The sequence below is a fragment of the Neofelis nebulosa genome, chromosome 4, assembly GCF_028018385.1.
Source record: "Neofelis nebulosa isolate mNeoNeb1 chromosome 4, mNeoNeb1.pri, whole genome shotgun sequence".
In the NCBI taxonomy this organism is placed as follows: domain Eukaryota; kingdom Metazoa; phylum Chordata; class Mammalia; order Carnivora; family Felidae; genus Neofelis; species Neofelis nebulosa.
The window spans coordinates 68,461,621-68,473,892 of NC_080785.1; the positions used below are offsets into that span (position 1 = coordinate 68,461,621).

Below are 12,272 nucleotides of genomic sequence, written 5' to 3' on the forward strand. Positions count from 1 at the left end.
CACACACAAATGTCCAAAAAATATTTGAAAAGCTGTTCAATCTTATTAGTAATCAGGGAGAGCAAATTATAACCACAAGAAACTATTTTATCTCCATCAGATTAGGGGTAAAAAACTTTCAGAGTTGCCAAAAATGTGCATCAACTGAAATTCTCCTATACTTCTGATAAAACAATAAATTGGTATGACTAGTTGGAGTTCAGTATAGTTGACCTTTGAACAATGTGGGGATGGGGTGCACACCCTACCCACCCCTACAGTGGTGGAAAAATGAATATAATTTTTGACTCCCTCCAAAACTTAACTACTAATAGTCTACTATTGACAGGAAGCCTTACCAGAAGCCATAAACAACTGATAAACACATATTTTATATGTTATATGCATTATATACTGTATTCTTCCAATATAGTAGAAAAAAGAAAATATTAATTAAAAAAACTTTTTAAATGTTTATTTATTTTTGAGAGCGAGAGAGTGCAAGCAGGAGACAGGCAGAGAGAAGAGGGAGACACAGAATCCGAGGCTGGCTCCAGGCTCCAAGCTGTGAGCACAGAGCCCCATGAAGGGCTGGAACTCACGAACTCACCATGAGATCATGACCTGAGCTGAAGTCGGATGCTTACCCAGCTAAGCCAGCCAGGCATCCCCCAAAAAAGAAGGGTTTTTTTTTTAATTTTTAGTGTTTATTTATTTTTGAGAGAGAGAGACAGAGCTTAAGCTAGGCAGGGGCAGAGAGACAGGGAGACACAGAATTCAAAGCAGGTTCCAGGCTCTGAGCTGTCAGCACAGAGACTGATGAGGGGCTGGAGCTCACCAACCATGAGATAATGACCTGAGTCAAAGTTGGATGCTTAACCGACTGAGCCACTCAGGCTCCTCTAAAAAAGAAAGTATTATTAAGAAAATCTTGAATAAATACATTTACAGTACTGTACTATATTTATAAAAAAAAATTGGAAACAAGTGGACCTATGCAATTCAAACCTGTGTTGTTCAAGGGTCAACTGTATTTGGTTTTACTAGTAAAGTTGGAGACACACACCCTAAGTTCTACTGATATACCTCTGCACAAGTATACCAACTAATAGGTACAAAAATATGCATGCATAGCAGCCCCATATGCAATCAAAATGTCAGTAACACAGCAAAACAGCTGAATGAAAAGAATAAACTCACCTACATATGTCAACATGGATTAATCTCAAAAACAACCAAAATAAACAAGTCAAAGGATATATATCCTATGATTCCATTTATAGAAAGGTCAAAACCAGCAAAATCAAACATACCATGAAAGAATGCCAACATGTGTGATAAACTATATAGAAAAGCTTAGAGTGCTGAACACAAATTTCAAGATAGTGTTTATTTGTGGCTCCTCTAGAGGGGAATATAACTGAGGAAGCACAAACTACTAATTGGCTAAATTCCATTTCTTCAGCTGAATGAGTTCATTTAATTTCTCTGGAAACTATGCATAACAGCCATATATACTCTTCTCTGTGCATTATGTATTACACAATACATTTAAATGACTCCAAAAATATCCAAAAATATGTTTTAAATTATTTTCTTGTTCATCTTTCTGTTGTTGTTGTTGTTTTTAAAGGCCATTGGTATGTGAAAGTGGTCTTTTAATTATAATAAAACAATGATATTAGCATCTGGTACATTAAGGGCTGCTTTTTTTTTAAACTGCTATTAAAGATATTCATGCCTACCTTACCCTTTATAACGCACATCAACTTGTTTCCCAAAACAACAGTGTGCAAAATAAGTCAAGGTTTTGCACAAAAATATAAACTTTATGGACTTGAGCCAGTACAACCACCATTCTTGTATACACTAACTCACATGCACCCTGCATCTGGCTAAAGAAATCCTTTAAATTTGTTTTCGTGACAGCTAAATTAAAAGACAAATATATTCAGCTAAATAAACACTGAGGGAGGGTATCATTTAATTATGGCACATCTATCTTAAATTGCCACATGAAATCTCAAAAAGAATCTTCTTTGCTTAAGGCAACTACGAGACTAAATTAGGAGCCTCCGTCTAGTGCCTGAATTTGAATGGTGACAACTCAGGATCTTTAAGCAAATTCATGGACTCAGTTTCCAAAAAGTGATAATACTCCAATAAAAAAAGTTGTTGTTCTCCCCCCCCCCCCCTATTTCCGCAGTAGCGTTGGCAGGTATTTTTATGAGCGCTCATTCTAGAATATCCCTGGCAAGGCAGTACCAATCCCAGGAGATAAAGCTCTGAAATCAACATTCACATGAACCAGCTAAGGTTTTAAGAAACCCCCCACCCCCGAATCTCGTTGAAACAAACATTTTATCTTCGAAGCCTCCAACGTCCTGGTGCGTAGAGGGCAATGTGGGGGGAAGATTGCCGGGGAGTTGAGTCCGTGAATCACATGGACAAAACTTAGCTGGCATCTTGCAAAACATTCATATTATCTAACCCTTTCACTTCGTGATAAGTAAACTATGTCTCAGGGAGAAGCGCACCTGCTCAGGATCTAACATATTTAAATTCGTCTCCTCTCCTAGCTCAGTGATCCTTACCCCCACCCATTCTGAAAAGCATCAATTTGTTGCTAACACGCAGGAGGCGAGAAAACTCGCACTTCCTTAGTGTGGCCAGGTTACAAGGGCTAGAAAAAGTCGAGTATTAGGTCAGCCCTTCTTCTAACAGGTGGGAAACCGAATGGTAAGTGACGCAGCTTAAGCGGTTAAATCACCGACCCTCTGCACTTAGCAGCAAGAGCCTGACAAAAACAATGTAAGATCGCTGGAGACCCCCCACTTCCCGTCTCCAGGAAGGCAGGTGTCAAAAACACCCGATCCCTCCATTTCAGCAAAGAATCCCGCGCTTCCCACGCAGAACCGGGAAGAGGGGAGGCGGGGAAACGCGAACGGTCTATGCGCAGCACCAAGAACGCCGCGGCGGGGCAAGCACCGAGTCCCGCCTCTCTCATCTGCATCCGTCGATAGGGGAGAAAGAGAAACACTAAGGTTGCGGCGCCTCCCGCGAGAAGAGGTACCTGAGGCTAGCGCCGCAGTCCCCCGTCGCTACCGCACCGGAGCCCAACACCCTGCTTCCGGGGTCAAATCCGGCCGGGAGGCCCGAGATCGCGGGAGGGAGCCTCAAACCCCTCCCCACCCAAGCCCCGCCTCCACTGCCCACTCTGCGGAGGACCCGGGCAACTTCCGGGACGCTGCGCGTCACTAAGCAGCAGATCCCCGTTTCCGGAAGTAGCCTTCCGTGCTCGGTCCCTCTACTGTACAGCTCGAGTTTGATCGAGATTTCTGCACGTTTGATTGGTGAAGTGAGAGTGTTGGTCTCCGCTGATTGGTGCCGGCGTCCCATAGACGCCGCGGGGCTCACAATTTCTGTAGTCTGTTTCCCGCCGGCCGTAGGTCTCGCACCGCAATCATGGTGGACGTCATGGAGTTGCCCAGGTCGCGCATCAACGCCAGCATGCTGTCTCGGTTCATCGACAAGCCGGTCTGCTTCGTAGGGAGGCTGGAAAAGGTGCGCGCGCTCGCCGCCCTCGGCTCCCCGCTTGGTAGCCGAGAGGAAGGACCCCGTGACCGCCCGGGTCGCAGCCTCTGGGTGGTGAGGGAGGGTGAAGAAAGACAGGCCTTAGAACATTACTGCGCTCCCGATTGCTTCATTTTGCACAAGGCGACTGTTGGCACGCTTTTTAGCTACTGCAGCCCCATTTTGGCGCCACATTCATGGCGCGGGATCGCGACTTTTTAGTATGCGCTCCGTTCTAATTCTAGCTCCCTCCACTCTGGTTCTTTTTGTATTTATTTACATAAAGAAAATTAGAGACCTGACTCACACATCTACCTTCTGACGTCTTAATTTAGCTAGTCTTGACTTCTCTATTTTTCTAGTTTCCTTCTCATGCAATTTTGTCTCTTCTCAATCCTCGTTTTCTCATTTAGGTCACGTCGCCATAAAACATTCTTCCAATGTTTTATAGCAGATCTATGTCCCTTCCAGATCCTATATCAGTATGTTTTCTTACTCCAGTGTTAAGAGTACATACAGAGCTTTCATCCTACTGATGAAAAGCAGACCCAAAGCTTCCCAATCAGTGAACCGAGAAAGCTGAGGAAAAGAAAACTACTAGAAAGCCTTAGTAGTTCATTTCACCCCACATCCTCTCCGTGAAATAGGTGGTGTTCCGACTTCACAGGTAGGGAAACTGAGTAGGAGTGATGTATGGTTAAAACGCTCACTGCCACAGCAAGTAGCAAAGCTGGCATTCAAACCAGATCTGACTTCACTCTTTACATCTAACAGTAGTTATAATACTTCTAACAAACAGTTCTCGCTTTACTTAATCATGCTTAATTTTTTGATTTAAGATTTTAAGTAATCTATACACCCAAGGTAGGTCTGGAACTCACAACCCTGAGATCAAGAGTGGCCACTCTCTACGGACCGAGCCAGCCAGGCGCAGGCATCATGCTTAATTTTTAAAATACACCCCCAGGTGGGATACATACTATTTAAATCATGGGTGCTAGTAGATCTCACTTTTAGACAGTATGGACCCTATTTAATTTGTTGTTAGTGCAGGGTTACCAGATTTAGCAAATAAAAATACAGGATATATTTGTACTAAAAAGTATTGTTTATCTGAAATTCAAATTTAACTATGTGTCCTTTCACCAGATACAGTAACACAAGATTATAATTTGAACCAAATAAACCGTTCCAAGACTGTTTGGGTCAATCTGCTGATCTTTTATCAAACTTTTAATATTTTTAATGAGATTTTAATGGTTTTGTTTATGTGGTTGTTGTTTTTTTAATTTCGTGTTTCTTTTTTAGATTCATCCCACTGGAAAAATGTTTATTCTTTCAGATGGAGAAGGAAAAAATGGAACCATTGAGTTGATGGAGCCTGTATGTTTAAGTATTAATTCTATGTATCTGATAGTTAATTCTTCATCTTGCTGATGTTTCTGAGTCTTGCAGTGGATGTATAAAGCATGGACCCTATTTAATTTGTTGTTAGTGCAGGGTTACCAGATTTAGCAAATAAAAATACAGGGTATATTTGTACTAAAAAGTATTGTTTATCTGAAACAAAATAGCTTGATGAGTTTATAAAACCTCCCTGCTCTAAAGTTAAACTTTTGTCCTTTTCTTACATTATAGATACCTTTACGTTTCTAACCAATGATTCTTTGGGCTCCATGATTTTCTAATTTTTAAAATATCACCTTAACTGGGTGACAATTCCCATTCCTATGAAAGACCATAAAATCACATTAAAAAAATCTCTTAAGTCGGGGCACCTGGGTGGCTCAGTCGGTTAAGCGTCCGACTTCGGCTCAGGTCGTGATCTCACGGTCCGTGAGTTCAAGCCCCGCGTCAGGCTCTGTGCTGACTGCTCAGAGCCTGGAGCCTGTTTCAGATTCTGTGTCTTCCTCTCTCTCTGACCCTCCCCCATTCATGCTCTGTCTCTCTCTGTCTCAAAAATAAATAAACGTTAAAAATTTAAAAAAACAAAAAAAATCTCAAGTCATTTTTTCCTTTCTCAAGAGTTTTACATTTTTTTAATTCTATTTTCTATTTTTGTTTACATGTACTTTTAGTTATCACTTACTGTTCTTACATTTAAAAAAATTTTTTAAATGTTTATTTATTTTGGGGAGAGAGAGAAAGAGAGAGACAAGGCATGAGTGGGGAAGGGGCAAAGAGAGAGGGAGACACAGAATCCAAAGCAGGCTCCAGGCTCTGAGCTGTCAGCACAGAGACCAATGCAGGGCTAGAACTCATGAACCGCAGTATCATGACCTGAGCTGAAGGTGGTCGCTTTACCCACTGTGCCACCCAGGCACCCCTGTTTTTGTTTTGTTTATTGTACTCAATTTTCTTGTTTTTTTATGAAGACAAATACATGTGCTGTTTAGTTAATATGTACAGGACACACTGCACAAGATATAGAAACTAGAAAATTCCTTTCAATGTGTCCTTTTAAACAAGTACTCCTTGTAGAAAGCGGGACATTCTCAGTATCTTTAAGTGATTTTGTCTTCAACTTGAACATTTAACTGGATCTTTGGACCAGAAGCTACTGCTAAAGGTAATTGAATTATGACATGCTGACATTAAGTACTCAAACATTTTTAACAAATTACAATTCAGTTTTTATGTTGGTAAATTTTAAAATGATTATGTTACATAGAATGAAAGATGAGTAAACTGTAGCACTATTTCCAAGTTATCACCTTGAAACCCCAAGTTGACGATTTGTTCTTTTGTGTCAGCTTGATGAAGAAATCTCTGGAATTGTGGAAGTAGTTGGAAGAGTGACAGCCAAAGCAACCATTCTGTGTACATCTTATGTCCAGTTTAAAGAAGATAACCATCCTTTTGGTAAATAAAGCATTCTAGTATTTAGAAATTTCATGTAATTAGGAGGAAAACAATTTTATTCTTAACTGGAGATGTTTTGGTCTTCAGTCTCAATCCTGCCATCTTTCAATTTCTATAGAATTTTCTCATCCCAAAGGAAAATAGGAGAACATTTTGGCACACTTTTTTTTTTAATTTATTTTGAGAGTGCACACACGCACATGCAAGTGAGTGAGGAAGGGGCAGAGAAAGAGAGGGTGAGAGAGAATCCCAAGCAGGACAGTGTAGAGCCCAATTCAGGGCTTGAACCCACGAACTGTGAGATTATGACCTGAGCCAAAATCAAGAATTGGATGCTTAACTGACTGAGCCACCCAGGAACCCCAATAAGCAATGCTTAAAGAAACTCAGTAAAGATTAATATTTGTGGGAAGAGAAACTTAAAGAACATGGCAAACAAAAATAATGTCATCAGGCTTTTTGTTTTAATATATGGATTGAAAGCATTAAATAATGCATAATGCCTTAAACACAACCAGGCAAGAACTGTGCCTGTACATTGGATATCAAGATGAATAGTCGCCTATACCCTGTGTCTTATTTTTTAGAGCCACAGGTAAATAAATATGACGATCTGTATCTGTTTTAGAAGACAGATTGTGAAAATAAGTTGACCTCTAAAAGGGAAAGAAAAGAGAAATAAGTAGAAATCTTTTAGATAATAAATGATGTTACATCTTTCCATTGTAGATTGTGTTTGCTAAAATGTTTTGTTTTGTTTTGTTTTGTTTCGTTTTGTTTTAGATCTTGGACTTTACAATGAAGCTGTGAAAATTACCCAGGAATTCCCTCAGTTTTTTCCTTTGGGAGTTGTGGAGTATGATTGATCTTGATGAACACGCTGACGACTGTTAAAAGAAGCCCTGATATCTGAGGATGAGATTTCTGTGATTTTTAATAGTTAATTTGTTCTCTTTTTAATTTCACTTACCTAACTGTATTTAGATATTGCAATATCTCACTTTTGACGGAACCTATCTGTATATTGACAGTTCTCCTTTAAGTCCTCGTAAAGACTCACTTCTCTGGTTATGTGTGGTCAGGTCAAATGCAGTTGCCTTGAGTTTAGTTTTCTGTTTTATTAATAAAAGCTGAAATGGTACATGCTGTTGATCATTTCATTCTTACTCTTTTAGTCATGTATTCATTCACAAACTTGGAATTTCATAGCTATAAGGTCAGGCTTCAAACTGCCAAGTAAAACTCTGGGCCAACTGTGTAATGATTTTCATTTATTAAAGGCAATCAGAATCCCACATCTTTTATATTTGTGAGTACCTATATCTGGGTTCTCCAGAGAACCAGAACCAAATAAAACATATACCAAAACTATTGTATGGATATACCCCTTTTATCTATTCATCATTTGGAAATTTGGGTGGTTTCTACCATTTGAATATAATGAATAATGCTATCATGAGCATTCACGGATAAGTTTCTGTGTATACATATTTTTTATTTCTTTTGGGTATATACCTATAAGTGGAATTACTGCATCAAATGGTAAATATACTTAAATTTCTGAGGAACTGCCAAATTTCTGCAAAGCGGCTGTAGCATTTCACATTCCTAGCAGCAGCGTTTAAGAATTCTAATTTCCCCACATCCTCACCAACAGTTACTATAATCTGACTTTTTTATTATAGCCATCCTAATGGATGTGAAGTGGTATCTTATTGTGGTTTTGATTTGCTCTGTTATCTTTAAAACTACCATAAGCCACTCCATTGCCCAGAACTTGAATATCTCCAGTCCTTTTCACTGCCACTGCCCCTGTAAGATTAGACAATTGTCATTTCTCACTTGAACTATTGCAACAGCCCTAACTGTACCTGGCCTTCCAGTTTCCTGGCTCTTTGTGTCTCCCAACCAATCCAATTGCATTAAACACAGTCATAATCATCATACTATAAAGTTCACAAACCGGATAAGTTTAGAAAAGGGAAAACCTCCTGGGAAGTTTACAGTGGAGAAATATGGCCAATGCTACCTTAACGAAGTGATCAAGGTTGACATCACCAGTAATGACATGGCAGAAATCACATGCCCTCTATAATGTGATTAAAAAGGCACGTCACAACTCTGGTATTTTTTTCAAAAACCCTTAACACCAGTCTATTCCTCAGAAAATATCAGACCCAAATTGAAGAACATTCTATAAACTGATCAGTAGCCCTCAAAACTGTCAAGGTCATGATAAACAAGAAAAGAGAAACTCAGAGAGCAGAGAAGACTAAGCCTGGATTGGTTCCTGGAACAGAAAAAGACATCAAAGGAAAAACCAGTGAAATCTGAATAAAGTCTGGAGTTTAGTTAATATAATATATACCACAGTTGGTTTCTTAGTTTTGACATAGGTACAATGGTAATGTAGCACTAAGGGGGAAGGACTCTGTGTGAGGTGTTGGACAAGAACTCTCTCTCACAACTTCTCTGTAAATCTAAAATTACTCCACAATAAACCGTATATTTAAAAAAAGATGAACAGTCTCCAGAGGCTCTCCACTGACGACCCGAGGTCCACATTTCCAATTAACAGCTGCCCTTCACAATCTGACCATGTCTCACCTGAGTTCTGAAACCTACTCTCCCTTGAAACTACTGTCCATCCAGCACCGATATGCTGTTCCTGGAACACACTAGACCCTTTAAGACCTGGTGCCACTGAACTTGGTCTCTACTCTGAATGCAATGTCTAGAAAGGAAAACATTCTCTACGCTTCCCTAACAGGCAAGCAGAGTTAGTTACTCATGTTATATTTCTTTCTTTATACCTCTTATCACACTTAACTTGCTGATAACCTTTTTAATTTTCAGATAAATTTATTATGCTTATCTATTATAAATATATATTTAATATATAATTTATATGATGCTTAATTGTGTTAATACATTTTATATAATGTAAATACATGTATTAAATACATGTACACATACAGTAGTTCCCCAATCTTATCCATGGGAAATATGTTTCCAAGACCTCCAGTGGATGTGTCAGATAGTATCATCCCTAACTCTACTGTTCCTTCTTATACACACATACATACATACCTATGATAAAGTTTAATTTCTAAAGTAGGCACATTAAAAGATTAATAATAGCTAATGATAAATTAGAACAATTAGAATATACTGTAATACAAGTTATGTGAATGTCATCTCGCTCAAAATATCTACTATACTGTACTCACCCTTCTTGTGATGATGTGAGATGATAAAACGCTTATGTGGTGAGACGAAATGAAGTGAATAACATAGACACTGTGACATAGCCTTGAGCTACTATTGACCTGAGGATATATCAGAAGGAGGGTCATCTGCTTCTGGACCGCAGGTAACTGAAACTATAGAAAAGTGAAGCCATGGATAAAGAAGGGACTACTGCACATATATTTAAACATTTCAAAAATCAGAAAGTCAAGTTCCTAGTGTCTCTCCAGAGACAGTGCTATGGACTGATAGATAGCTTTCCAGAATTTTGACTATGTAACTGTCTATATAGGGCCTCAATATACTGTTCTGCAACATGCATTTCTCCTATAATACGTCTTGGCAATTGACATACAGAGCTGTCTCAACCTTTTTAAAAATAATGGTTGCAAAATATCCATTGTGCCAAGTGTTCCCTCATTTATTGAACCAGTGCTCTAGTCTTCCCCACTAAGGAGAGGTGTTTATAGATGAAAAAAAACAAACAAAACTGTTTTACTGGTATTTTTTAATGCCTAACATAGTGTATGAATAAATTAGTCCATCCAGCCTGGTCTGAGAGTCAACAAGGCCAAGGAAACAGCCAATGAAGACTGAAATCATAATAGGTGAGGTGACAAAGGACAAGAGACAAGAAATTCAGAATATATTATAATGGATTCCGCAGGACTCAGTGATTATGCTAGGAATTGAACAGAGTAAGAAGCACAGATGAGGTCGGTTGGCAAGTAGGCAAAAAGTTTAACACAAATTAAGAGATTGATAGGATCTTTTAGTGAAGATGTCCAGAAGATTACTTGGAAATGTAGGATCAGACAGAGATTTGCGAGACAGTCTAAAATATTTAAAGTTGAGTTTAAAGGATCTTCCCACCTCTTACCTGAAATTTCAAAATCCAAAATGGTTTGAAACCCCAAATCTTTTCCCTAGATTTGGGACAAAACTCATTTGGCAATAAAACCCATTAAGAAAATTAGTCAGGTTCCTCGTAGTCTTTATCCCACTTACTGTAAATACTCATATGCTTCGCTGCAGAAATATTAATATGTTTGGTTAGAGGGTGCTGCCTTTGGGGTGAGGGGGTGTTACATAACATATGGCAGATGCATCCTATGACTTTACCTAAAATCCAAAAATTGAGTTAATCTGCCCCAGGAGTTCCAAGTAAGGTATTGTTTCTAAATCAAAGAACAGCGCACCAATTGAGAGAACCACAGAACGAGTGATACAACCTGGGGGGGACTGTGCACTTACGGAACAGCAGTGGGAGAGTGACTGAGTCAAGAAAAGGGCCCCAACAATGCCTGACACTTAGTAAGCACTCAATATTTACTCACTGAAAGAACACCATGAAAGGCAAGGAAGCAGAGCTTCAAAGAGTCGTCAAGAATGTTCAAAGCTCAATGAACAAGTGAAGATAAGGACTGAAGATAAAACACGGACATCACTAACATGTATCACACTTATTTCTAAGAAGACTTAGGCTATGAAAGTAAAAAGGGAGAAATATCAAAAAAGGACATAACAAGTATGAAATCACTCAATAGGGAATACAAGTAGGCATTAAATTTAGCTCCAGCTGTCCAGGAAACCTAGGAAAAGGAAGGAACAACAAGCCATACAATTTTCATATCCTTAAATCCATTAGAACAATCAAACCTTTCCATAAAATTGTAAAAGGAATATATCACACATAATCTAATGTGAAGTGTGATGAACTATAAAATCATTGTCTTCAGTCGTAATTTTACAGATGTTCCCCAAATGATCTTTTTTTTCCTCATCTGAAAAAGGCAAAATTAAAACAACTCAGAAAGCATCTCTTAATAGGGTGAGTTAAATGGTTTGAGTGATAAACTAGTATCATTACTAAATTCACAGAATTATTGTCTTTTAAGATATTCATTTAATATATATATTGTTACTCAATAAACATTTTGTGTCAAGTCCTGGGATAGACATACACATAAATAATATCCCTGTCCTCTGAAATGTCAATCTATAACAGCACAGCATAATCTCTAACGGTGTCTTGACTCAGAGCTATTTAATATTTAATTGGTCTAAGGTTTCAAAGAAATCCACCATGATTCTTTAAGTTCTATTTAGTAAAACTACAACTCAGTTTCCTCCCTTACATAATTCACATGGAATTTGATTCTGATCTACTGCTGAAAGAAGATTAATAATCTGATACTACAGGTTATCTGAAAAAGATGATGCTAAATCCAGAGTAATAACAAAGCATATGTTTTAAGTTACTTTTTAATTGCGATGTTGGTTTGAGGGAAGCCACCTATGGTCTTTATGACCCCAATCTGACCTACAGCATAGGGTTTGAGATGTCTAATTAAGACCAGAGGTGTAGACGATGAACAATTTATAGTGTAATACATTCATCTTCACTGCAAGGATTAAATTTGTCATTAGCATGCCATTGGTTCTTCTTTGTGTATTACAAAATGCCAGAAGCAAAGTGCTATGTTCTGTTGCATTTCCTCATCTTTTTTGAAAAAGACTTGGACTGAAAAAATAGTGGCTTTCACATATGAAAAAATTTTTTTTCTACATAATTATTTCTGTAGATGGGGAGTTAAAGGACAACCATA

At 38.5% G+C, this 12,272-nt stretch overlaps 2 protein-coding genes across 2 annotated transcripts in view; one reads left to right on the forward strand and one right to left on the reverse strand.

The window, feature by feature from the left end:
• UMAD1 (UBAP1-MVB12-associated (UMA) domain containing 1) overlaps positions 1–3,195 on the reverse strand; it is a 221,022-nt gene extending 217,827 nt beyond the window's left edge. Inside the window, exon 1 of the mRNA XM_058728726.1 lies at positions 3,053–3,195. The gene's annotated coding sequence lies outside the window, so the exon portion shown is untranslated. The remainder of the gene's footprint in view (positions 1–3,052) is intronic.
• Positions 3,196–3,235: 40 nt separating this feature from the next.
• Positions 3,236–7,555, forward strand: RPA3 (replication protein A3). The gene is made up of 4 exons (XM_058728727.1): positions 3,236–3,543; positions 4,861–4,935; positions 6,306–6,414; positions 7,198–7,555. The coding sequence occupies exons 1-4, from the start codon at positions 3,445–3,447 to the stop codon at positions 7,278–7,280; spliced, it is 366 nt and encodes a 121-aa protein (XP_058584710.1). The 5' UTR covers positions 3,236–3,444; the 3' UTR covers positions 7,281–7,555.
• The last annotated feature ends 4,717 nt before the right edge of the window (positions 7,556–12,272 follow it).